At 41.6% G+C, this 25,508-nt stretch overlaps 1 protein-coding gene across 1 annotated transcript; it reads left to right on the forward strand.

Annotated features, from left to right (window-relative positions):
• Positions 1 to 1,984: 1,984 nt before the first annotated feature.
• LOC123766986 (antho-RFamide neuropeptides-like) lies at positions 1,985 to 10,418 on the forward strand. Its single transcript, XM_069307363.1, has 2 exons — positions 1,985 to 2,104; positions 9,657 to 10,418. The coding sequence occupies exons 1-2, from the start codon at positions 1,985 to 1,987 to the stop codon at positions 10,416 to 10,418; spliced, it is 882 nt and encodes a 293-aa protein (XP_069163464.1).
• Positions 10,419 to 25,508: the final 15,090 nt, after the last annotated feature.

A 25,508-nucleotide genomic window follows, 5' to 3' on the forward strand; every position in this document is an offset into this window, starting at 1 on the left:
ACCCGAGCTGAGAAGTATGAGCTACGAGGAGAGACTACGGGAATTAAACCTCACTTCGCTGGAAGACAGAAGAGTTAGGGGGGACATGATCACAACATTCAAGATTCTCAAGGGAATTGATAGGGTAGATAGAGATAGTCTATTTAACACAAGGGGCACACACAATATGGGAAACAGGTGGAAACTGAGTGCCCAAATGAGCCACAGAGATATTAGAAAGAACTTTTTTAGTGTCAGAGTGGTTGACAAATGGAATGCATTAGGGAGTGATGTGGTGGAGGCTGACTCCATACACAGTTTCAAGTGTAGATATGATACAGCCCAATAGGCTCAGGAACCTGTACACCTGTTGATTGACGGTTGAGAGGCGGGACCAAAGAGCTAAAGCTCAAACCCCGCAAGCACAACTAGGTGAATACAACTAGGTGAGTACACGGGGGGCCTGGTAGCCTGGTGGATAGCGCGTAGGACTCGTAATTCTGTGGTGCGGGTTCGATTCCCACACCAGGCAGAAACAAATGGGCAAAGTTTCTTTCACCCTGAATGTCCCTGTTACCTAGCAGTAAATAGGTACCTGGGAGTTAGTCAGCTGTCACGGGCTGCTTCCTGGTGTGTGTGTGTGTGTGGTGTGGAAAAAAAGTAGTCAGTAAACAGGTGACTGACAGTTGAGAGGCGGGCCGAAAAAGCTAAGCTCAAACCCCGCAAAACACAACTAGGTGAATACACAACTAGGTGAATACACAACTAGGTGAATATACACACTGCTGTCAGCTGCTGGAAAGTCGTCAGCTGCTGGATAGAAAAGATCAGTGGAAGCTGCGGGTATTAAAGAGCAGGAAGGCTCCAATAGGACAGAGTTAATGATAAGGACAGAGCGGCAGTAAATGAAATACTAAAGGGGCTAGAGATCGAAGAGGCAGAACATAGCATTGAGAAGGTTTTCAGGTTAGTCTGGTACAACAAGGACAAAGACCGCATGTTAAAGATAGTGATTGCAAACGAAAATACAAAGGAGAAAATTCTAACAAGGAAGAGCCACCTGCAATATTTGGGAGAATTCAAAAAGTATTCCTCCAGAGGGACATGACGAGGGAGGAGAAGGCCATGGCGGCAGAAGCAAGGAGGTGCAGGGCGAAAGGAGAAAACCAGGAAATCACAGCCTCCAACAAAACATCTCCAGAGGTGAGGGAAGAACCTACAACTAGCAACCCAGTAACACCAGAGGGGAGGGCAACTCCACCACCCTTTTCTGCATAGAAACCCCCCATACCCCAAACCTTTCCTGCCCCCACTCAAATGCTCAGTCAACTCTCCATCCGCCCCCTCACCCCATTCCCATCCTTCTGCCCATCCCCTACTCCCACCGTGTCCCCCCTCCCCTCATTCCCTCCCTGCCCTCCCTCCCCCTTCATCCCATACTCTCCCTGTCCCCCCTTCATTTAACCCCTACCCCTCACTCCAGTATCCTCCGAGACCCTGTTATCAGCTTCACAAATCCTCACATCAATGGAACAGCTTCCCCCATCAACAGAACGCTCACCAAGAAAGGAACATGAGAAGGAACAAAAGAAAGTGAGTCTCAAGGCAATGTACACTAACATAGATGGGATTACAAATATAAGAGGCTGGAGAATGGGTACCCATGAACTTGGAGAATGGGTACTAGAAATAAACCCAGATATAACAGCACTCGCAGAAACAAAGCTGACGAAAACCATAACAAATGCAGTGTTCCCACAGGACTACTGTGTTGTGAGGAAAAAGAGGAAGGAAGAGGAGGTGATCACTCACCCAAGCACCCTTGGGAATGAGTGATGACAGTGTATTGATCTTTGAGTATCTGGTAGAGCTAGGATCTATCTCCCCCAAAAAGGAACTAGGAAGCAAAAGGCTGTCATACCGAAAGGGTAATTATGAGATGAGAAGTTTCCTAAGGGATATATCATGGGATACAGACCTCAGAGCTAAGTCCGTACAAGACATGATGGACTATGTCACCCAAAAGTGTCAGGAGGCAGTAAACAGGTTTATCCAGGCCCAAAAGGAAAGATCCGAGAAGCAAAAGAAGAATCCATGGTTTAATAGGACATGTATGGAAGCAAAGGTACTGAACAAAAAGGCGTGGAGGAACTTACGAAATAACAGAACACCAGAAAGTAGAGACAGAGATGCCAGAGAACTAGGAATGAGTATGTCAGGGTGAGAAGAGAAGCAGAGAAAAATTATGAAAATGATATAGCAAACAAAGCCAAGACCGAACCAGAACTACTCCACAGTCACATCAGGAGGAAAACAACAGTGAAAGAACAGGTAATGAAACTTAGAACAGGCGAAGACAGGTATACAGAGAATGATAAAGAGGTGTGTGAAGAACTCAACAAGAGGTTCCAGGAGGTCTTCACAATAGAACAATGTGAGGTCATTGCATTAGGAGAGGGGGCAGTAAACCAGGTGTTGTGACCCCACATACGTCATGTAAATATTGGTGTTAGTGTATGTGGAGGTCATAAGCTCAGTCACTAATTTTTCGTTAGCTTACTCTTGTAGAAATATTATTGTACAGAGCAACAGAAGTTTAGGTTCATGCACACATATATTTAAGGTATTTATATATGGGGAATAAGTCATAACCGGTGACCGTAACTGCTGGAACTCCTCCATTATCCCCCTCACCCCCCCCCCCCCCCCCCGCCCCTCCCCTGACCTTTGGTGAACGTCTCGAGCAAGTGTACCAACTGTATATAAAAATGACTTCCTTATGTGTTCACACACAGTGACGTATATGCTTAAGTACCTTGAGGTTTTGTATATATATTATATTTTATTATGTGTATCTGTATGGACTTGTTGTGAATATGCCCACTTTGTTATTCTGTTATTCATGGGACGAAGGGTGGAGTGACTTGCCATGTTGGCAACACAGTTATTCTCGGCCGTCCAGGCGGCTGGCAGGTCACTACTCCCTTGATTTCCCAGAGAGGCAGACGTCACACGTCTAGTCCTCTGGTTGCATCTTATATTGTGCATTTATTTCTTAATGTTGAGTGTCCGAGAGTAATGCTATATGGATCAGGCTCACAGAGTTATCAGTAGGTCAGATGGTAGGTGATTGTGGGTACTTAAAATTTATAGAGTACTAGCAGTACCCGGCCACGGGTTACTGTGGCTTAGCAACACATGTGCGTTGCTGAGCCAAAGCAACCTTCCCTGTCCTACAGTCCTCCCCAGCATTTCCCCCTCACCCATCTCCTCGGCCTCCCAACCATTCCCCACTCCACCATCCCCTCTTCTTTCCCACCATGCCCCACTCCCCTGTCCCTTTGTCCTCCCCACAATTCTCCATTCCCCTTTCCCTTTGTCCTCCCCACCATCCCCTCGTCCCCACCATCCCAAACTACACCGTCCTCTCGTCCTTCCCTGCCATTACCCCCCTCGTCCGCTCGTCCTCCCCACCATCTCTCACTTTTGTCCCCTCATCATCCCCACCACTCCCCACTCCCTCGTCCGATGCCTTCCCAAATGGTCTGATGTTCCCATTAGAAAATTGGGAACATCAAGTGATCTGATGTTCCCATCACTGAAATATAAGAAAAACAGTTAAAAAATGAAATGAAAATATGAAAAAATATAAAAATAAACTATTCTCACGAAATGAACGGTCTGGTAAACAACACAGCTCAATTCCAATGCAATTCACACAAAATAATTAAATCAAAATGAATATAAATCAAATTCTATGAAAATTCAATTTATCAATGCAATCAGAAACACTGAAATGGAATTGTAACATATTTAGTATAGCATGTGTGTGTTGCTTTTACATGCAACAGATGGCGCTGTTTTTCAAGAAAAGCATAGTTTTACCTGTCACAGGTGTGGCATCTATACTTATACTTACGAAATGAACTGTATGGTAAACAAAACATCTCAAATCCAACACATTGTCACTAAAAATAAAATATATCGAAATATTTGAAAATAAAATTTATCAATGCAGTCGGAAACATTGAAACGGAATTCGTGATATATTCAGTATACCGTGCATGTTGCCATTATGGGCAACAGATGGCACTGTTTTTCAAAAACGCCTGTTTTTACCTGTCACAGTGGTGGCATCTATATAGTAGGTATATAAAAAGATGCGCCTATTCGAATGCAACGTTGTGTCAAAATTTCAAAGCAATTGGTGAAGAACTTTCGGAGATTACAGCGTGTGTTGCCCTTACGTCCTACAGATGGCGCTGTTTAAAAAAAAAAAAACATTTTTTTTCTTTTCACAGGTAAGGCATGTATATAGTAGATATATAAAAAGACGCTCCTATTCGAATGCAACGTTGTGTCAAAATTTCAAAGCAATTGGTGAAGAGGTTTCTAAGATTTCCCTAACATGAAAAACACAGTTTTTCAAAAAAAGCATGTTTTTTTTTTTTAACGTCACAGACATGACATCTATATAGTATTATATAAAAACCTGCTCGGATGCGAATGGAACGTTGTGTGAAAATTTCGAAGCAATCGATGAAGTACTTTCTAAGATTAACGATTTTGAACTAACGAATATTTCCATTTTTATTTATATAGATTGTTGTAGTGTTACAGAATGTGACAGATTTCTTTGCCTACCTTAACGTGTCACCCTTCCCAACTGTTATGTAGGATAGTGTACCACTGCGCCGGGTTGGAGCCTGGTGTCAGCTATACCTATATTTAAGCCGTTACGGATATGATAGTTGATTCATTATTGATTTGTTACAGAGTTGCTAATTGATGTGTAGGTTATGTGACGATAATCTCTTTCAAGAGAGATTGAGCCTGCTCTTCCCTACACAAGTACGTCAATATACAAGATACTATAGAAGATACGTCCACCAAGTATCGCCAAAACGTTTTGCCCAGAGAGCAAATCGTACCCAGCACACAGTGACACCTGCTACCTACCACCACCGTAACCAGCAAACTGCTCATCCTTTGCCTGCCTGTCGCTGATTGGCTGGTGTCCCGTCGCACCTGCCCTCCGCCTCCGCCACAAGTTGACGTCTGGGCTGCAGTGCGCTAATATTGTCAGAATATCTCAGTGCTCCAAGCAGTTGACATCTCTCGCTGGTAGACTAAGCCTTGGCTTTCGTGTATTAAGGGAGGTGGCAGCTCGAAGCCAATATTCCAGCTCCATTAATATTTTATTTTGCTATCACTGTAACTCACTTGTCTTAACGTAACTTTTCATTTGCCAGTGATTATTCATATTATTTTGTTTGTTGACTTCTCTTTCATATTTTATGTGATTAACTTTATTCACGTCTTGTTTTTCTAAAGTAATTAAAATTTCATTGTTAATTTACTTGTGTTTTGTGTGTCTTCCCATTACCTTACCACAGACGAAAGCTCCAGCTTTTCTCTTTTTTTTCTATTATGTGACGAGACCCTGCCCCTAGCTTTTGAAACAGCCGAACACCAACGCTTTACCGTCACAGTTAACTAATTTGATAGTTGGCTGAGTTTGACACTAAATGGATAGCTGATTTGCTAGTTGAGTTGACAGTTGAGTGATAACTGATTTATATGACTAGTTGAGCCGTGTATTGAAGCTCTCTTTTTGCTGATGAAAGTATCAGCTTTAGTGTGCATCAGTTATGTATATATGTTATTTTTATGGTGACCTAATTATATGCCCCAGTAAACTGGCGTTGTTGTAACCACCCTTTTCTATTAATTCCCTTAGACTCTTGATTGAAATTGGCAAGGCTTTGGTTGGCCAGCGATGCTGTGTTCATGACAACAGGCGGCCTTGGAAGGGTTCGAAATTGCGAGAGATGAGGTCAAGAGACACCTTTTGGATCTGAAGGTGAGAAAGGCTGTTGGTACAGATGGGATCTCACCATGGATACTGAAAGAGTGTGCAGAGCCACTTTGCTTGCCACTCTCCATAGTGTATAGTACGTCACTGGAAACAGGAGACCTACCAGAAATATGGAAGACTGCTAATGTGGTCCCGATATACAAAAAGGGTGACAGACAAGAGGCACTGAACTACAGGCCAGTGTCCTTAACTTGTATACCATGCAAGATGATGGAGAAGATCGTGAGAAAAAACCTAGTAACACATCTGGAGAGAAGGACCTTCGTGACAACCAATCAACATGGGTTCAGGGAGGGTAAATCCTGCCTTACAGGCTTAATAGAATTCTACGATCATATGACAAAGATTAAGCAAGAAAGAGAAGGCTGGGCGGACTACATTTTCTTGCATTGTCGGAAAGCCATTGATACAGTATCCCATAAGAGGCTGGTACATAAGCTGGAGAGACAGGCGGGAGTAACTGGTAAGGTACTCCAGTGGGTAAGGGAGTACCTAAGCAATAGGAAGCAGAGAGTTACAGTGAGGGGCGAGACCTCAGATTGGCGTCAAGTCACCAGTGGATTCCAACAGGTCCTGTACTCGGTCCTATCCTGTTTCTGATATACGTAAATGATCTTCCGGAGGGTATAGACTCATTTCTCTCAATGTTTGCTGACGATGTCAAAATTATGAGAAGGATTAAGAAAGAGGAGGACTGCTTGAGGCTTCAAAAAGACCTAGACCAACTGAAGGAATGGTCGAACAAATGGTTGTTAGAGTTTAACCCAAGGAAATGTAATGTCATGAAGCTAGGTGTAGGGAGCAGGAGGTCAGATACTAGATATCATTTGGGATATGAAACTCTTCAAAAGTCAGAGAGAGAGAGAAAGACTTGAGGGTTGATATCACGCCAGACCTGTCCTCTGAAGCCTATATCAAGAGGATAACATCAGCGGCATAAGCCAGGTTGGCTAACATAAGAATGGCATTTCGAAAGTTGTGTAAGGAATTATTCAGAACTAACATATGTATACCACATATGTCAGACCAATCCTGGAGTATGCAGTTCCAGCATGGAGTCCATATCTAGTCAAGCATAAGACTAACCTGGAAAAGGTTCAAAGGTTTGTCACCAGACTAGTACCCGAGCTGAGAGGTATGAACTACGAGGAGAGACTACGGGAATTAAACTTCACGTCGCTGGAAGACTGAAGAGTTAGGGGGGACATGATCACCACATACAAGATTTGTGTTCTAAGATTTATGTGTTATGATTGACAGTTTAGAGGCGGATCGAAAGAGCAGAGCTCAACCCCCACAAGCACAACTAGGTGGATACAACTAGGTGAATACACACACACACACACACACACACACACACACACACACACACACACACACACACACACACACACACACACACACACACACACACACACACACACACACATTGGGTTGTAAACATTGGGTTTGTAAACAAGCACCAACATGAGTTCTGGACAGGGAAATCATGCCTAACAAACCTTTTAGAATTCTACGACAAAGTAACAAGGATAAGGCTGGGCAGACTGCATATTTCTTGACTGCCAAAAGGCCTTTGATACAGTACCGCACATGAGACTGCTACACAAACTTGAGAGGCAGGCAGGAGTAAGCACGGAAAGGCCCTAACATGGGTGAGGAACTACCTAACAGGAAGGAGCCAGAGGGTAATGGTAAGGGGCGAGAAGTCGGACTGGCGAACAGTAACGAGTGGAGTACCTCAAGGATCGGTGCTGGGCCCAATCCTCTTTCTAATTTACGTAAATGATATGTTTACAGGAGTGGAATCATACATGTCAATGTTTGCGGATGACGCAAAATTAATGAGAAGAGTTGTGACAGATGAGGATTGTAGGATCCTCTAAGAGGACTTAAACAGGTTGCAGAGATGGTCAGGCAAATGGCTACTGGAGTTCAACACCAGTAAATGTAAAGTTATGGAAATGGGATCAGGTGATAGGCGACCAAAGGGACAGTACACAATGAAGGGGAACTGCCTACCTGTAACGATTCGAGAAAGAGACCTGGGAGTGGATGTGACACCTAATCTAACTCCTGAAGCACATATAAATAGGATAACGACAGCAGCGTACTCTACACTGGCGAAAATTAGAACTTCATTCAGAAACCTAAGTGAGGAGGCTTTTAGGGCGCTTTACACTGCCTACGTGAGACCAGTCTTAGAGTATGCCGCGCCATCATGAGGCCCCCACCTGAAGAAACACATAAGGAAACTGGAGAAGGTTCAGAGGTTTGCGACGAGGCTTGTCCCAGAGTTACGAGGGATGGGATATGAAGAGCGTCTGAGGGAACTGAACCTTACGACACTAGAGAAAAGAAGGGAGAGAGGAGATGTGATAGGAACATATAAAATACTCAGGGGAATTGATAAAGTGGAAATAGATGAAATGATCACACGTAATAATAACAGAACGAGGGGACATGGATGGAAACTGGAAACTCAGATGAGTCACAGAGATGTTAGGAAGTTTTCTTTTAGCCTGAGAGTAGTGGAAAAATGGAATGCACTTGGGGAACAGGTTGTGGAAGCAAACTCTATTCATACTTTTAAAATTAGGTATGATAGGGAAATGGGACAGGAGTCATTGCTGTAAACAACCGATGGCTGGAAAGGCGGGATCCAAGAGTCAATGCTCGATCCTACAAGCACAAATAGATGAGTACACACACACACACACACACACCAATATTACAATCATTCCCCAAACACCGAATCAAAACTTTCACACCTTATCAGACACACATGTTGCCTTCCATTTGCTCGACCCGGAAGAAAATCCCAGCTAGCAACACTCTCTCTACCCGGGTAATAACCCAGCAGAATGGCCCCAGAATGACAGAAGTAATTGCCTATTACATTTCTATCAGCTTCAGCATCCGTCTGCAGATCTCTGTCAATATCTTGTCACTCGTGAATAATTTCCTGCATGGCGGGGAGGCTACAGGTGTGTACAGGTGTGTGAGACACATTTACCAGGGATTGCTTCGCTGTTCATCTCTCCAGGGCTGCTTGTCATGGGAGGGTTGACTGTCACCACCACCACCACCACCACCACACCTACCACCAACACCATCACCACCACCACAACACCTACCACCAACACCACCAACACCACCATCACACCTTCCACCAACACCATCACCACCACCACAACACCTACCACCAACACCACCAACACCACCATCACTACTAACACCACCAACAACCCCACCAACACACCCACCACCGCTACCAAACCCACCACCACAACACTACCATCACCACAAATAACCAGCCCCACCACCCCCGCCACCAGCACCACCACTACACATGCAGATGGTATTACAAATAAAGGGATAGAGTTACAGTAATAGAGTGGCATAAGAACGACCACACATGATCACGATATCAGAAATGAAACTGATAAGTGCGATTGGAACTGCAATCTTCCCCCGACGATATCAAGTAGTAGGGTGCACGGAATAGAAGGTAGTGCAGCTCTGTTCCTACAGCTACACTGTTGCTTTGAAGTAGTCAAATTAGCAAAGTAATCCGACCATCCTACGGATGAACACAACAAATGCAATGAGCAGTGCATAATGGTAACGGAAAAGGCGGCAATAGTGGCAAGGGAAACAGTAGGTAAAATTCAAATACTGGGGGACTAACCGCTGGGAAATGGACTGGATAATAAAGGAGCCTCACGAGGGTGATAAAACATGGAGAGAGGAATGACTGGTGGACATGGCAAACACTTCTTAAAGCTGCATATTACAGAACCAACAAGAGGACGAGGAAAGGACCTACCCACAACAAGAGTACGAGGGAAGGACCTACCCACAACAAGAGTACGAGGGAAGGACCTACCCACAACAAGAGGACGAGGAAAGGACCTACCCACAACAAGAGTACGAGGGAAGGACCTACCCACAACAAGAGTACGAGGGAAGGACCTACCCACAACAAGAGTACGAGGAAAGGACCTACCCACAACAAGAGTACGAGGGAAGGACCTACCCACAACAAGAGTACGAGGGAAGGACCTACCCACAACAAGAGGACGAGGAAAGGACCTACCCACAACAAGAGTACGAGGGAAGGACCTACCCACAACAAGAGTACGAGGGAAGGACCTACCCACAACAAGAGGACGAGGAAAGGACCTACCCACAACAAGAGTACGAGGGAAGGACCTACCCACAACAAGAGTACGAGGGAAGGACCTACCCACAACAAGAGTACGAGGGAAGGACCTACCCACAACAAGAGTACGAGGGAAGGACCTACCCACAACAAGAGTACGAGGGAAGGACCTACCCACAACAAGAGTACGAGGGAAGGACCTACCCACAACAAGAGGACGAGGGAAGGACCTACCCACAACAAGAGTACGAGGGAAGGACCTACCCACAACAAGAGTACGAGGAAAGGACCTGCCCACAACAAGAGCCAGCCCGGGATTCATCAACCATTGACGCATCAACTTACCAACCTATACATCTTTTCTCAATCTTTATTGGCTTCATTTACAATAGTTAAACAGTTTGCGAGCATTCAAAGTTTCCAATCTAATGATATTATTGGTATAAACAGCCTCCTAGCGCTTCAGAGCTAATAAACGATTAACAAAATGTAAACAAAGTTACAGAAAGGTTCATAACAGTTGCGTAACTGCTGGGGTGAATCCTGTCGCTGATGTTTCCCAAAATGATGCAGATGTTTAAAATTAGATAATGAGATGTCACTACAAGTCAGCGACCACTGCTCTGTCATTCTCAACGTTATCTTGAGATGATTTCAGGGCTTAGTGTCCCCGCGGCCCGGTCCTCGACTAGGGCTTCCTTCTTGTTACACCTCCCCAGGAAGCAGCCCGTAGCAGCTGTCTTAACTCCCAGGTACCTATTTACTGCTAGGTGAACATGGGCGTCAGGGCGAAAGAAACTCTACCCATTTGTTTCCGCCTCCACCGAGAATCGAACCCGGAACCTGAGGATTACGAATCCCGAATGCTGTCCACTCAGCTGTCATAGGAATTCAAACTTGTTGAAGAAGGTGAGAAAATACAGACGTGAAGATTACAATAAGATGCTGGTTTTCCTTTATGCAACTGAGCTGCGAAGGAGAAATACAAGGAATGGCAGCAAATGAAGTGATGAAATTCATTGTTGGGAAATGTGTCAGTTCAACGGAGCAGTTCACACCCCTCAAGATGGAGGTGGACGAGAAACATGAAGTCCCTGGCTCAGTAGTCAATACAGGAAAGCAAAAAAAAAAGGACAAAAATACCTGGGAAAAAGTAGAGAGAACTAGGAACAGGATACAACAGAGCGGCAGGAAAGACCCAGAAATGAATACATCCAAGTTAGGAGGGAAGCCGAGAGGCATTTTGTAAATGACAAACAATGCTGCACAATCAAAGTACCAACCAAAGCAATTATATAACCATATAAGGAGAAAAACAATAGCGTCAAACCCTTTACTCAGGTTACAACCAGGGTGGAGACCGAGGCTGGAGGATGAAATGCCGGACAAAAAATTGAAGACATTATAGCCACCTTAGAAGAAGTAAGAAAACACCTGAAGGGGCTAGATGTGACGAAATCAATGGGTCCAGACTTAATCTGGACCCATTGATTCAGCAGCCAACTTCAGCAGACCATGGCTGCTGAAGTTGGCTACAAAAGTATTTTGTGACCATTACCAACAATTTTAATAAAGCTCTTGAGACTAGAAATCTTCCTAAAGTCTGGAAAACCTGCCAGCATCATGGACCAGCAGTCACACGGTACCTGTACCACGGACCAGCAGTCTCACGGTACCTGTACCATGGACCAGCAGTCACACGGTACCTGTACCACGGACCAGCAGTCTCACGGTACCTGTACCACGGACCAGCAGTCTCACGGTACCTGTACCACGGACCAGCAGTCTCACGGTACCTGTACCACGGACCAGCAGTCTCACGGTACCTGTACCACGGACCAGCAGTCTCACGGTACCTGTACCACGGACCAGCAGTCTCACGGTACCTGTACCACGGACCAGCAGTCTCACGGTACCTGTACCACGAACCAGCAGTCTCACGGTACCTGTACCACGGACCAGCAGTCTCACGGTACCTGTACCACGGACCAGCAGTCTCACGGTACCTGTACCACGGACCAGCAGTCTCACGGTACCTGTACCATGGACCAGCAGTCTCACGGTACCTGTACCACGGACCAGCAGTCTCACGGTACCTGTACCACGGACTAGCAGTCTCACGGTACCTGTACCACGGACCAGCAGTCTCACGGTACCTGTACCACGGACCAGCAGTCTCACGGTACCTGTACCACGGACCAGCAGTCTCACGGTACCTGTACCACGGACCAGCAGTCTCACGGTACCTGTACCACGGACCAGCAGTCACACGGTACCTGTACCACGGACCAGCAGTCTCACGGTACCTGTACCACGGACCAGCAGTCTCACGGTACCTGAACCACGGACCAGCAGTCACACGGTACCTGTACCACGGACCAGCAGTCTCACGGTACCTGTACCACGGACTAGCAGTCTCACGGTACCTGTACCACGGACCAGCAGTCACACGGTACCTGTACCACGGACCAGCAGTCTCACGGTACCTGTACCACGGACTAGCAGTCTCACGGTACCTGTACCACGGACCAGCAGTCTCACGGTACCTGTACCACGGACTAGCAGTCTCACGGTACCTGTACCACGGACCAGCAGTCACACGGAACCGGTACCAAAACCTAACCAACCTGATGCTTTTCATTCCATCTCACTGACCAGTTGCATGTGCAAAACCCTTGAGAGAAAGGGCTTAATAGATTATTGTATAGAGTTAAAGAGCACATGTCACCTGACATCAATGGTTTCACGCATGGTAAAAGTGTCCACAACTGTATCAACACCTTTTTCACTGTTCTTAGAGATACAAGGCACAAATACACAACATTTCTTGAATTAAAAAGTGCCTTTGATATAGGGAATTGATTATGTATGAATTAGCGAGAATGGATATAGGTGGACAATTATAACAATGGATACGGGGCTATCTTACCAACCGGAAGTCCTCTGCACTGTTCCAAGGCTACAAGAGTGAAACCAAATTAATGAAGAGAAACTAATCACTTATGGACTAAGAGACAAGCAGTGTATTATGAAGACTAATAATAACAAACAGCAGCTCCTCTATTACTCTGTAATACTTCCATTGCTCAAACGACTATGTATTAGTGATAAGATCTACCATTAATCTATAATTATTTACTATAAATATATAGTTCTTGAAATAGAACACTATGTAACTAGCTGACATTGTAATTATAAGGTGTGAAGGATATGTGAAATTGTTAATGTAATAATCTCCGTTGAGGTCATATCTTGAGGTTATCTTGAGATGATTTCGGGGCTTTTTTTTTTTGTGTCCCCGCGGCCCGGTCCTCGACCAGGCCTCCACCCCTAGGAAGCCATTAATTTTTTCGTCCGCTCACTTTCATCATATAATTTTCCCAAAAAGGGGATTAAAAGGTTCTTTTCTGGTCGCTACTATTTCACATAAAGGGATTAAACGATCGCCTCCAGTCATCCCGAAATGCACTTACCTCGGTAAATCGCACAGTCATCCCCAATGGTCAATGACATTATTAGCTAGCCAGTCTTTCCCCATTAACTCCATTTTCTGTGATAGCGTATTTAACACCATTTTCATATTTATTCCCATTTTCAATTTTTCTTCCCCCAAAGAGATTAAAGGGCTGGCTTCCATTTTCCCTAACCCCTAAGCTGCTCTGAGCTATTTGGCTTTCAACACCCACAGGTGCAACAACAACAAAATTAAAAAGTTATTTCGTCTTATGAAATTGTTCATTTGTGTTCCCTGATCACGGGAAAAATAATAAAAAATCGTAGATGGCATATTTAGGCCGCAGTAGGGCGGGGACGTCTGGTAAAAAAAGAGGTGTTGACAGAGCGGGAGTCTTTGTGGCGGGAGTTGCCACAAAGATATTATTAACTAATTATTTAAATGTCTCTGATTGCTTTTATTTTTTGCAGTAATATTATTCAATAGTGCGTAGTGTGATATATTTATATAATAAAATGTGTGAATCATCTCTGTACTCAAAATGGAAGTGTGCATATTATTGATTCAATTATTATGTACGTAAAACAATAAACAAATACTTTTGCGGATATTACACTATATACACAGGTTATATATAAGTACCTGCATGTTTTGTTCACCATAACGAACCACTAAGTTGATAGGGTGAGTCAAAAAGCAGCGAGGAGTGGACAGCACACACCAGCCAGCCACTCGCCGCCTCTCCCTCCCTCAAAAACACCTCACTCGCCAACATCCTACTCCCACCATACTGTATTTGCTTTTATTCACTATATACAGACGTTATATATAAGTATGTATATGTTTTGTTCACCATAACCGTTCATCTAAGCCGGTATAGTGCACATAGAGATAGTGGCCACCTTTACACAGCATGACAAGTCAGGTAGATGACGCCACCGCCCTCACAAAAATGGCTTTTCCCAACACTTCTTTTGCTGTTATATATATATGTCGTACCAAGTAGCCAGAACGTCGTACTCAGCCTACTATGCAAGGTCCGATTTGCCTAATAAGCCAAGTTTTCATGAATTAATATATTTTCTCTAATATTTTTCTTATGAAATGATAAAGCTGCCCTTTTCACTATGTATGAGGACAATTTTTTTTTATTGGAGTTAAAATTAACGTAGATATATGACCGAACCTAACCAACCCTACCTAACCTAACCTAACCTATCTTTATAAGTAAAGTTAGGTTAGGTAGCCAAAAAAAGCTAGGTTAGGTTAGGTTAGGTAGGTTAGGTAGACGAAAAAACATTAATTCATGAAAACTTGGCTTATTAGGCAAATCGGGCCTTGCATAGTAGGCTGAGAAGTGAGTTCTGGCTACTAGGTACGACATATATATACATATATATATATATATATATATATATATATATATATATATATATATATATATATATATATATATATATATATGTCGTACCTAGTAGCCAGAACGCCCTTTTCAGCCTACTATGCAAGGCCCGATTTGCCTAATAATCCAAGTTTTCATGAATTAATTGTTTTTCGACTACCTAACCTACCTAACCTAACCTAACCTAACTTTTTCGGCTACCTAACCTAACCTAACCTATAAAGATAGGTTAGGTTAGGTTAGGTAGGTTTGGTTAGGTTTGGTCATATATCTACGTTAATTTTAACTCCAATAAAAAGAAATTGACCTCATACATAATGAAATGGGTAGCTTTATAATTTCATAAGAAAAAAATTAGAGAAAAAATATTAATTCGGGAAAACTTGGCTTATTAGGCAAATCGAGCCTTGAAAAGTAGGCTGAGAAGTGCGTTCTGGCTACTAGGTACGACATATATATATATATATATATATATATATATATATATATATATATATATATATATATATATATATATATATATATATATATATATATATATATATGTCGTACCTAATAGCCAGAACGCACTTCTCAGCCTACTATGCAAGGCCCAATTTGCATAATAAGCCAAGTTTTCCTGAATTAATATATTTTCTCTAATTTTTTTCTTATGAAATGATTAAGCTACCCATTCCATTATGTATGAGGTCAATTTTTTTTTATTGGAGTTAAAATTAACGTAGATATAGGACCGAACCTAACCAACCCTACCTAACCTAACCTAACATATCTTTATAGGTTAGGTTAGGTTAGGTAGCCGAAAAAGTTAGGTTAGGTTAGGTTAGATAGGTTAGGATGTCGAAAAACAATTAATTCATGAAAACTCGGCTTATTAGGCAAATCGGGCCTTGCATAGTAGGCTGAGAAGTGCGTTCTGGCTACTAGGTACGACATATATATATATATATATATATATATATATATATATATATATATATATGTCGTACCTAGTAGCCAGAACGCACTTCTCAGCCTACTATGCAAGGCCTGATTTGCCTAATAAGCCAAGTTTTCATGAATTAATTGTTTTTCGTCTACCTAACCTACCTAACCTAACCTAACCTAACTTTTTCAGCTACCTAACCTAACCTAACCTATAGAGATAGGTTAGGTTAGGTTAGGTAGGGTTGGTTAGGTTCGGTCATATATCTACGTTAATTTTAACTCCAATAAAAAAAAATTGACCTCATACATAATGAAATGGGTAGCTTTATCATTTCATAAGAAAAAAATTAGAGAAAATATATTAATTCAGGAAAACTTGGCTTATTTGGCAAATCAGGCCTTGCATAGTAGGCCAAAAAGTGCGTTCTGGCTACTAGGTACGACATATATATATATATATATATATATATATATATATATATATATATATATATATATATATATATATATATATATATATATATGTCGTACCTAGTAGCCAGAACTCACTTCTCAGCCTACTATGCAAGGCCCGATTTGCCTAATAAGCCAAGTTTTCATGAATTAATTGTTTTTCGACAACCTAACCTACCTAACCTAACCTAACCTAACTTTTTCGGCTACCTAACCTAACCTAACCTATAAAGATAGGTTAGGTTAGGTTAGGTAGGGTTGGTTAGGTTCGGTCATATATCTACGTTAATTTTACCTCCAATAAAAAAAGATGACCTCATACATAATGAAATGGGTAGCTTTATCATTTCATAAAAAAAAAAATTAGAGAAAATATAATAATTCAGGAAAACTTTGCTTATTAGGCAAGTCGGGCCTTGCATAGTAGGCCGAGAAGTGCGTTCTGGCTACTAGGTACGACATATATATATATATATATATATATATATATATATATATATATATATATATATATATATATATATATATATATATATATGTCGTACCTAATAGCCAGAACGCACTTCTCAGCCTACTATTCAAGGCCCGATTTGCCTAATAAGCCAAGTTTTCATAAATTAATGTTTTTTCGTCTACCTAACCTACCTAACCTAACCTAACCTAGCTTTTTTTGGCTACCTAACCTAACCTTACCTATAAATATAGGTTAGGTTAGGTTAGGTAGGGTTGGTTAGGTTCGGTCATATATCTACGTTAATTTTAACTCTAATAAAAAAAATTGACCTCATACATAGAGAAAAGGGTAGCTTTATCATTTCATAAGAAAAAAATTATAGTAAATATATTAATTCAGGAAAACTTGGCTTATTAGGCAAATCGGGCCTTGAATAGTAGGCTGAGAAGTGAGTTCTGGCTACTAGGTACGACATATATATATATATATATATATGTCGTACCTAGTAGCCAGAACTCACTTCTCAGCCTACTATGCAAGGCCCGATTTGCCTAATAAGCCAAGTTTTACTGAATTAATATATTTTCTCTATTTTTTTTCTTATGAAATGATAAAGCTACCCATTTCATTATGTATGAGGTCAATTTTTTTTATTGGAGTTAAAATTAACGTAGATATATGACCGAACCTAACCAACCCTACCTAACATAACCTAACCTATCTTTATAGGTTAGGTTAGGTTAGGTAGCCGAAAACGTTAGGTTAGGTTAGGTTAGGTAGGTTAGGTAGTCGAAAAAACATTAATTCATGAAAACTAGGCTTATTAGGCAAATCGGGCCTTGCATAGTAGGCTGAGAAGTGAGTTCTGGCTACTAGGTACGACATATATATATATATATATATATATATATATATATATATATATATATATATATATATATATATATATATATATATATATATATATATATATATATATATATATATATATATATATATATATATATGTCGTACCTAGTAGCCAGAACGCAATTTTCGGCCTACTATTCAAGGCCCGATTTGCCTAATAAGCAAAGTTTTCCTGAATTAATATAATTTCTCTATTTTTTTTCTTATGAAATGATAAAGCTACCCATTTCATTATGTATGAGGTCAATTTTTTTTATTAGAGTTAAAATTAACGTAGATATATGACCTAACCTAACCAACCCTACCTAACCTAACCTAACCTATCTTTATAGGTTAGGTTAGGTTAGGTAGCGGAAAAAGTTAGGTTAGGTTAGGTTAGGTAGGTTAGGTTGCCGAAAAACAATTATTTCATGAAAACTTGGCTTATTAGGCAAATCAGGCCTTGCATAGTAGGCTGAGAAGTGCGTTCTGGCTACTAGGTACGACATATATATATATATATATATATAATATATATATATATGTCGTACCTAATAGCCAGAACGCACTTCTCAGCCTACTATTCAAGGCCTGATTTGCCTAATAAGCCAAGTTTTCATGAATTAATGTTTTTTCGTCTACCTAACCTACCTAACCTAACCTAACCTAGCTTTTTTTGGCTACCTAACCTAACCTTACCTATAAATATAGGTTAGGTTAGGTTAGGTAGGGTTGGTTAGGTTCGGTCATATATCTACGTTAATTTTAACTCCAATAAAAAAAAATTGACCTCATACATAGAGAAAAGGGTTGGTTTATCATTTCATAAGAAAAAAATTATAGTAAATATATTAATTCAGGAAAACTTGGCTTATTAGGCAAATCGGGCCTTGAATAGTAGGCTGAGAAGTGAGTTCTGGCTACTAGGTACGACATATATATATATATATATATAATATATATATATATATATATATATATATGTATATATATATATATATATATATATATATATATATAATATGAGTGAGTTCTGGCTACTAGGTACGACATATATATATATATATATATATATATATATATATATATATATATATATATATATATATATATATATATATTTATATATATATATATATATATATATATATATATATATATATATATATATATATATATATATATATAAATATATATATATATATATATATATATATATATATATATATATATATATATATATATATATATGTCGTACCTAGTAGCCAGAACTCACTTCTCAGCCTACTATTCAAGGCCCGATTTGCCTAATAAGCCAAGTTTTCTTGAATTAATATATTTACTATAATTTTTTTTCTTATGAAATGATAAAGCAACCCTTTTCTCTATGTATGAGGTAAATTTTTTTAATTGGAGTTAAAATTAACGTAGATATATGACCGAACCTAACCAACCCTACCTAACCTATGCTAACCTATATTTATAGGTAAGGTTAGGTTAGGTAGCCAAAAAAAGCTAGGTTAGGTTAGGTTAGGTAGGTTAGGTAGACGAAAAAACATTAATTCATGAAAACTTGGCTTTATTAGGCAAATCGGGCCTTGAATAGTAGGCTGAGAAGTGCGTTCTGGCTATTAGGTACGACATATATATATATATATATATATATATATATATATATATATATATATATATATATATATATATATATATATATGTCGTACGTAGTAGCCAGAACATCGTACTCGGCCTACTATGCATGGCCCGATTTGCCTAATAAGACAAGTATTCCTGAATTAATCTATTTTCTCTAAATTTTTCTTATGAAATGATAAAGCTACCCATAACATTATGTATGAGGTCAATTTTTTTTATTGGAGTTAAAATTAACGTAGATATATGACCGAACCTAACCAACCCTACCTAACCTAACCTAACCTAACCTATCTTTATAGGTTAAGTTAGGTTAGGTTAGGTAGCCGAAAACGTTAGGTTAGGTTAGGTTAGGAAGGTTAGGTAGTCGAAAAAACATTAATTCATGAAAACTTGGCTTATTAGGCAAATCAGGCCTTGCATATTAGGCTGAGAAGTGCGTTCTGGCTACTAGGTTCGACATATATATATATACATATATATATATATATATATATATATATATATATATATATATATATATATATATATATATATATATATATATATATATATATATATATATATACATATATATATATATATATATATATATATATATATATATATATATATATATATATACATATATATATATAGATATATATATATTGTGACGGTAAAGCATTGGTGTTCGGCTGTTTCAAAAGCTAGGGCAGGGCCTCGTCACATAATAGAAAAAAAAAGAGAAAAGCTGGAGCTTTCCTCTGTGGTAAGGTAATGGGAAGACACACAAAACACAAGTAAATTAACAATGAAATTTTAATTACTTTAGAAAAACAAGACATGAATAAAGTTAAGCACATAAAATATGAAAGACAAGTCAACAAACAAAATAATATGAATAATCACTGGCAAATGAAAAATTACGTTAAGACAAGTGAGTTACAGTGATAGCAAAATAAAATATTAGTGATGCCGGAATATTGGCTTCGAGCTGCCACCTCCCTTAGTACACGAAAGCCAAGGCTTAGTCTACCAGTGAGAGATGTCAACTGCTTGGAGCACTGAGATATTCTGACGATACTGCCGCACTGTAGCCCAGACGTCAACTTGTGGCGGAGGCGGAGGGCAGGTGCGACGGGACACCAGGCAATCAGCGACAGGCAGGCAATGGATGATCAGTTTGCTGGTTACGGTGGTGGTAGGTAGCAGGTGTCGTGTCACTGTGTGCTGGGTACGATTTGCTCTCTGGGCAAAACGTTTGGCGATACTTGCTGGACGTATCTTCTATATTATCTTTAATATTGACGTACTTTGTAGGGAAGAGCAGGCTCAATCTCTCTTGAAAGAGTTTATCGTCACAATATATATATATATATATATATATATATATATATATATATATATATATATATATATATATATATATATATATTTTTTTTTTTTTTTTTTTTTTTTTTTTTTTTTTTTTTTTTTTTTTTTTAAACCTAGAAGGGGTACCACCTCTGGTGCAAATGTAGGGACCCATAGCCTCGGAGAAGAAAATAAAGAGTACTCAGAGAAGACCTTGTGGATCCTCACTGAACACTTTGATATTTTCTTCTCCTACCACCCCTATTCTTTTGTTAAGTGTGTATATTTATCTAACTTTATTTGAAAATGTCATTACACAAAAAAAGTTACAATATTGATTACATACAGGGTACAAGGCTGCTTGTCACAAGTTGAATAGCTCCTCCAGCTCCTCAGATGGCGGGCAGGAACCATGGATGCAGTGAGCATTTCCTCTCTGGATTGCCACACTAAGGCGCTGAAAAAGAAAACTGGCAGCTCTGGGGTCTCTAGTTGTTTCGATTAGCTTAGACCCCAACTCCTTTAAAAAGCTAGCAGCACTTTTACCCCAGGCACCAAGTGTCTCTGAGGCAATGGGGACAAAATTGTAGTGGTGCTCAAGGTCTCTGTATTTACGTGACTTGGCCGCTTCCCGGTGATTGGCAGCTCCTCCTGCTTGTGTAGCACTGAAGTCAACATAGGTACTGGCTAAAGTTGAAACGCAAGTGTAGTCCCACACCAACTGTCTACCATTCTTCCAGGGGTTCACCGTAATTCCGTCTGGGCGACCGACAGGCTCATCAGAGTTGCGGGACATTAGGTAACGGGGCTCTCTCTCTGCTGGACAACCGGCTGTGGTAAGGCTCCTCTTAATAATGTCATTAACCTCGCCGTGTCTTGCATGCCATCCTCCCGTCCTTTGGCAAAGAAGGCCATGCCGTCCGTATTTGTCGGCCTCTGCCTCGCCGCAAATACACCTGTATTTGGTGTGGATTGGGGCAGCTAGGCGGAGAGCCACGGCAATTCGGAGGGCCTGCGGTGTGAGACGGGTGCCGGTTGCTGACATTGGGGTTGCTAATAGGAAATCACCTGCATGGGGAGCTGCTACAGCTCTAAGTCGGGCAGTGTCATGTGGTGTCGTCGCAGCTTCTAGCAAAGTTGCAGCTTCTTGGTCGGCAATGGGGCGATCCCAGCAGGATTGCTTATGGGCTTCAGAAGGCGGTGGTTGGGGTGCTGGTCCTGCGAGAGAGACCCATTTGGTTGTGCAGTCTGTGAAGCTGGGATCATGTACCCCAGCCTGTTGAACTAGGTGCTCAGGTAGGATTTCCTTCACCAGGTTGTCAGACCCCACTGAAGAGGACAGGAATGCTGGTACAGCAATTTGTGTTGCTGTGCGCACGCCAAGGCCCCCGAGTCTGACAGGAAGGGAGGCCTGTTTCCACTGTGAGTCGCTGAGGGAAAGATTGAGGGCTTTTTCTAGTGTTGATTTCAGCAAGCTGTCATACTCTTCTAATTTAATATTGTTGAAAGATGGCGAACATCTTAGAAAGTAGGTCAGCCTGGGAAGGGACAAGCATCTGGTGATGAGGTAAAGTGCATCATGAGCATCGATGTCTTCAATCCTCTCGTTCATCCTCTTCAGGTCAGTGATCTTCTTACCAAGGACCCCGTTGATGGCATTCCTTCCAAGAGGAGCACCTAGGAGTGTGCTGTCCTCAGGGTTGGTTGTATGAATGTCAGGCAAAACAACCTTTATTTGCTCTATTATGTGCTGGTTGGTGGAGGTTATTTCGCACTTGGAAGGGTTCAGGGTGAGGCCTAGGCTTGCTCCTTGCTCCTGGATTATTCTTATGTCGTCCAAGAGTGAGGCTGGGGAGCCGGCTAGAGTACCATCATCCAAAAACCAAATGTTGAGCTCACTGGACAGGCTATCGGTGACTTCCTTGATAACTAGGCAGAACAGAAAAGGAGCAAGGGGGTCACCTTGTTGGACACCTTCTTGTGATTCAATTTCATGTTCCCCAAAAAGCAGAGTTAGATTCTTGCTGTAGCATGAGTTTACAAACGGGTAGAGGGAAGGAAAAAGGCGATGAACTGCACTGAGTACTGCATCCCTTCTAACCAGATTGAAAGCATTTTTGAAGTCCAACTTTATCAGGGCTTTTTCATTCGTAATGTTGGCAATGTAGGCTCTAGCTGCATGAGCCGCTGCCTCACACCCTTGGGGAATGCCAAACCCAAGCTGTTTTGGCTTCAGCATGTCGGCTGCTGCCTGACTAACTGCTCTAGCTGCAGCCTTAGCGACGAGACGCCGGAGTGAATTGCCGACAGCTATCGGTCTGATTCCTCCATCTTTTTTCCTCAGGGCACAGAGGGTAGCGCCAAAAAAGAGAGGCCGTATGGTCTCTGGTATGTTGCCAGCTAGACATGTGTTGGCGAATCTAGTTAGTTCCACCAGGAGGCCCTGTGCAATGTCTCCCAGTGCAGGGTTGAGCATTTGTTTGATGTGGTTGGGTCGTAGTCCTGTGAACCCACCTGCTGATCCTGGTGGGAAGGATAAAGCTGCTTTGTGCACCATGGATTCGAGCACACACAGGGGTTCTGCTCTGGTGACACCGACTAGGGGGACACTGTCGTCACGAGGAGCTCTGGGTGGGTGTTTTTCCCTCAGGGCTTGTGCTGTATCGGCATCCCTGGTGGCAACTGTGTCTTCACTGGTGATGACTCTGATCGCCCCTATTGTGTTGCCTTCTTCTATTTTCTTGCTGACTGTTGCTCTGATTTTGGATGCCTCGGTTCTGCTGTTGATACCTTTCCTGCCGTGGGTGTTTTTGGCACGGGTGGGGAGGGGTGCCTGGTTGTCCTCTCTAGGAAAACTATTTATAGCCATAATGACCGAGGAAGCTAGTGATTTGTCTCTCCTTGCAGGGACAGCTAGGCATATGTTTCCAAACAGGAGAAGGTTGTGCCATGCTTGGATAGTTCCGGGGGAGTCATTGACCTTTTTCAAGAGGCTGGATAGTTTGGCTGCTGCCTGGGGCCGGGCAGCTTTGGGGATGTGCTGCAGGGTTCCAACCGATGTTGCTTTGATTGCTTCTAGTAGATTCTCAGTCGAAATGAAGCTGTTAGAGGTGTTTTCCCTGACTGCTGGAGTGGGGCCTTGATTGATACCCTCTTTGGGAGGGCGCCACATACCCGGACAATCGGTTCCGTTGTGAGCATGCTTGCGCACATCTCCGTTACGCTTGAGTCTCCACACCTTGTCACACACTTGGCATGTGCCATACCTGTCGTCGATTGATGGCTCCTCTTGGCTGAGAGAAGCCTGGCTGTCAGTCGTGACCTGCGACATCAGCGGGCGCTGGGTGGGCGCTGGGTGGGCGCTGGGTGGGCGCTGGGCGGGCGCTGGGCGGGCGCTGGGCGGGCGCTGGGCGGGCGCTGGGCGGGCTCTGGGCGGGCGCTGCATGGGCGCTGGGCGGAAGTAGCGTGAGGGGGTGGACACAGGGAGGTAGCGGTCGCGGTTGGGGGTGGGGCAGGGGGAAGAGGGTGACTCTTGGGTTGGGTGACGGTACACACTGGCGGGTATGGGGAGGGGGTGGGTCAGAGGGGTGACACTAACATGTTTGTATAATCTCGTGATATATCACTGCACAATATAAACTGGTTCACTGTGGACTCGATGCACTTAAAACACGATACCAGTTTCCCGAGAGCCGAGGTATCTATTTTTCATTGATATTTTCATAAACACTTACACACTGGTCACCCCCCTCGACTGACCGCACAACAACACCCCATCCCCACCACCCCCCACCCCCCACCCCAACCACCATAACCGAGGGAGCCCCTCAAGGCGCCCTTGTTGGCCCTCACTGCAGTTCAAACGATTCCACACTGCCAATCCACTTGTTTGATTGTTTTTGGTTGCGATAGTTCCCCCTGGACACTTCCCGCCACTCTCACACCTTCCCAGGATGTTCACACTGCACACTGTTGAGTCTGGGCCCCGTGGGGTCAGGATGTCACAAGATAATGGCACATGGCCGGCAGAGCCTCCTCCCAGCGTCCGTTCCCTGTGGAGCCCACAGGGTATAAGTTATATATATATATATATATATATATATATATATATATATATATATATATATATATATATATATATATATATATATATATATATATATATATATATATATATATATATATGCAGAATAACCACATATGAAAAATAGAAAATGCTTAACGCGTTTTCGGCTAATTCGCCTTCATCAGAGCAAAGTAGAACCAGTAGATTTTCTATTTTTCATATGTGGTTATTCTGCATACTTGGATCAGTGTTTTTGTGATCATTGTTGCATATATATATATATATATATATATATATATATATATATATATATATATATATATATATATATATATATATATATATATATATATATATATATATATATATATATATATATATATATATATATGTCGTACCTAGTAGCCAGAACGCACTTCTCAGCCTACTATTCAAGGCCCGATTTGCCTAATAAGCCAAGTTTTCATGAATTAATGTTTTTTCGTCTACCTAACCTACCTAACCTAACCTAACCTAGCTTTTTTTGGCTACCTAACCTAACCTTACCTATAAATATAGGTTAGGTTAGGTTAGGTAGGGTTGGTTAGGTTCGGTCATATATCTACGTTAATTTTAACTCCAATAAAAAAAAATTGACCTCATACATAGAGAAAAGGGTTGCTTTATCATTTCCTAAGAAAAAAATTATAGTAAATATATTAATTCAGGAAAACTTGGCTTATTAGGCAAATCGGGCCTTGAATAGTAGGCTGAGAAGTGAGTTCTGGCTACTAGGTACGATATATATATATATATATATATATATATATATATATATATATATATATATATATATATATATATATATATATAATATA

This window comes from Procambarus clarkii, chromosome 60 (assembly GCF_040958095.1).
Source record: "Procambarus clarkii isolate CNS0578487 chromosome 60, FALCON_Pclarkii_2.0, whole genome shotgun sequence".
Taxonomy (NCBI): Eukaryota; Metazoa; Arthropoda; class Malacostraca; order Decapoda; family Cambaridae; genus Procambarus; species Procambarus clarkii.

What these genes read in the sequence shown, in the direction of transcription:
- LOC123766986 (XM_069307363.1), top strand. Translation starts at nt 1,985, where the DNA reads ATGGACTATGTCACCCAAAAGTGTCAGGAGGCAGTAAACAGGTTTATC. An exon ending in GGACATGTATGGAAGCAAAG is followed by an intron (nt 2,105 to 9,656) that starts GTACTGAACAAA and finishes TGCATATTACAG; the next exon opens with AACCAACAAGAGGACGAGGA.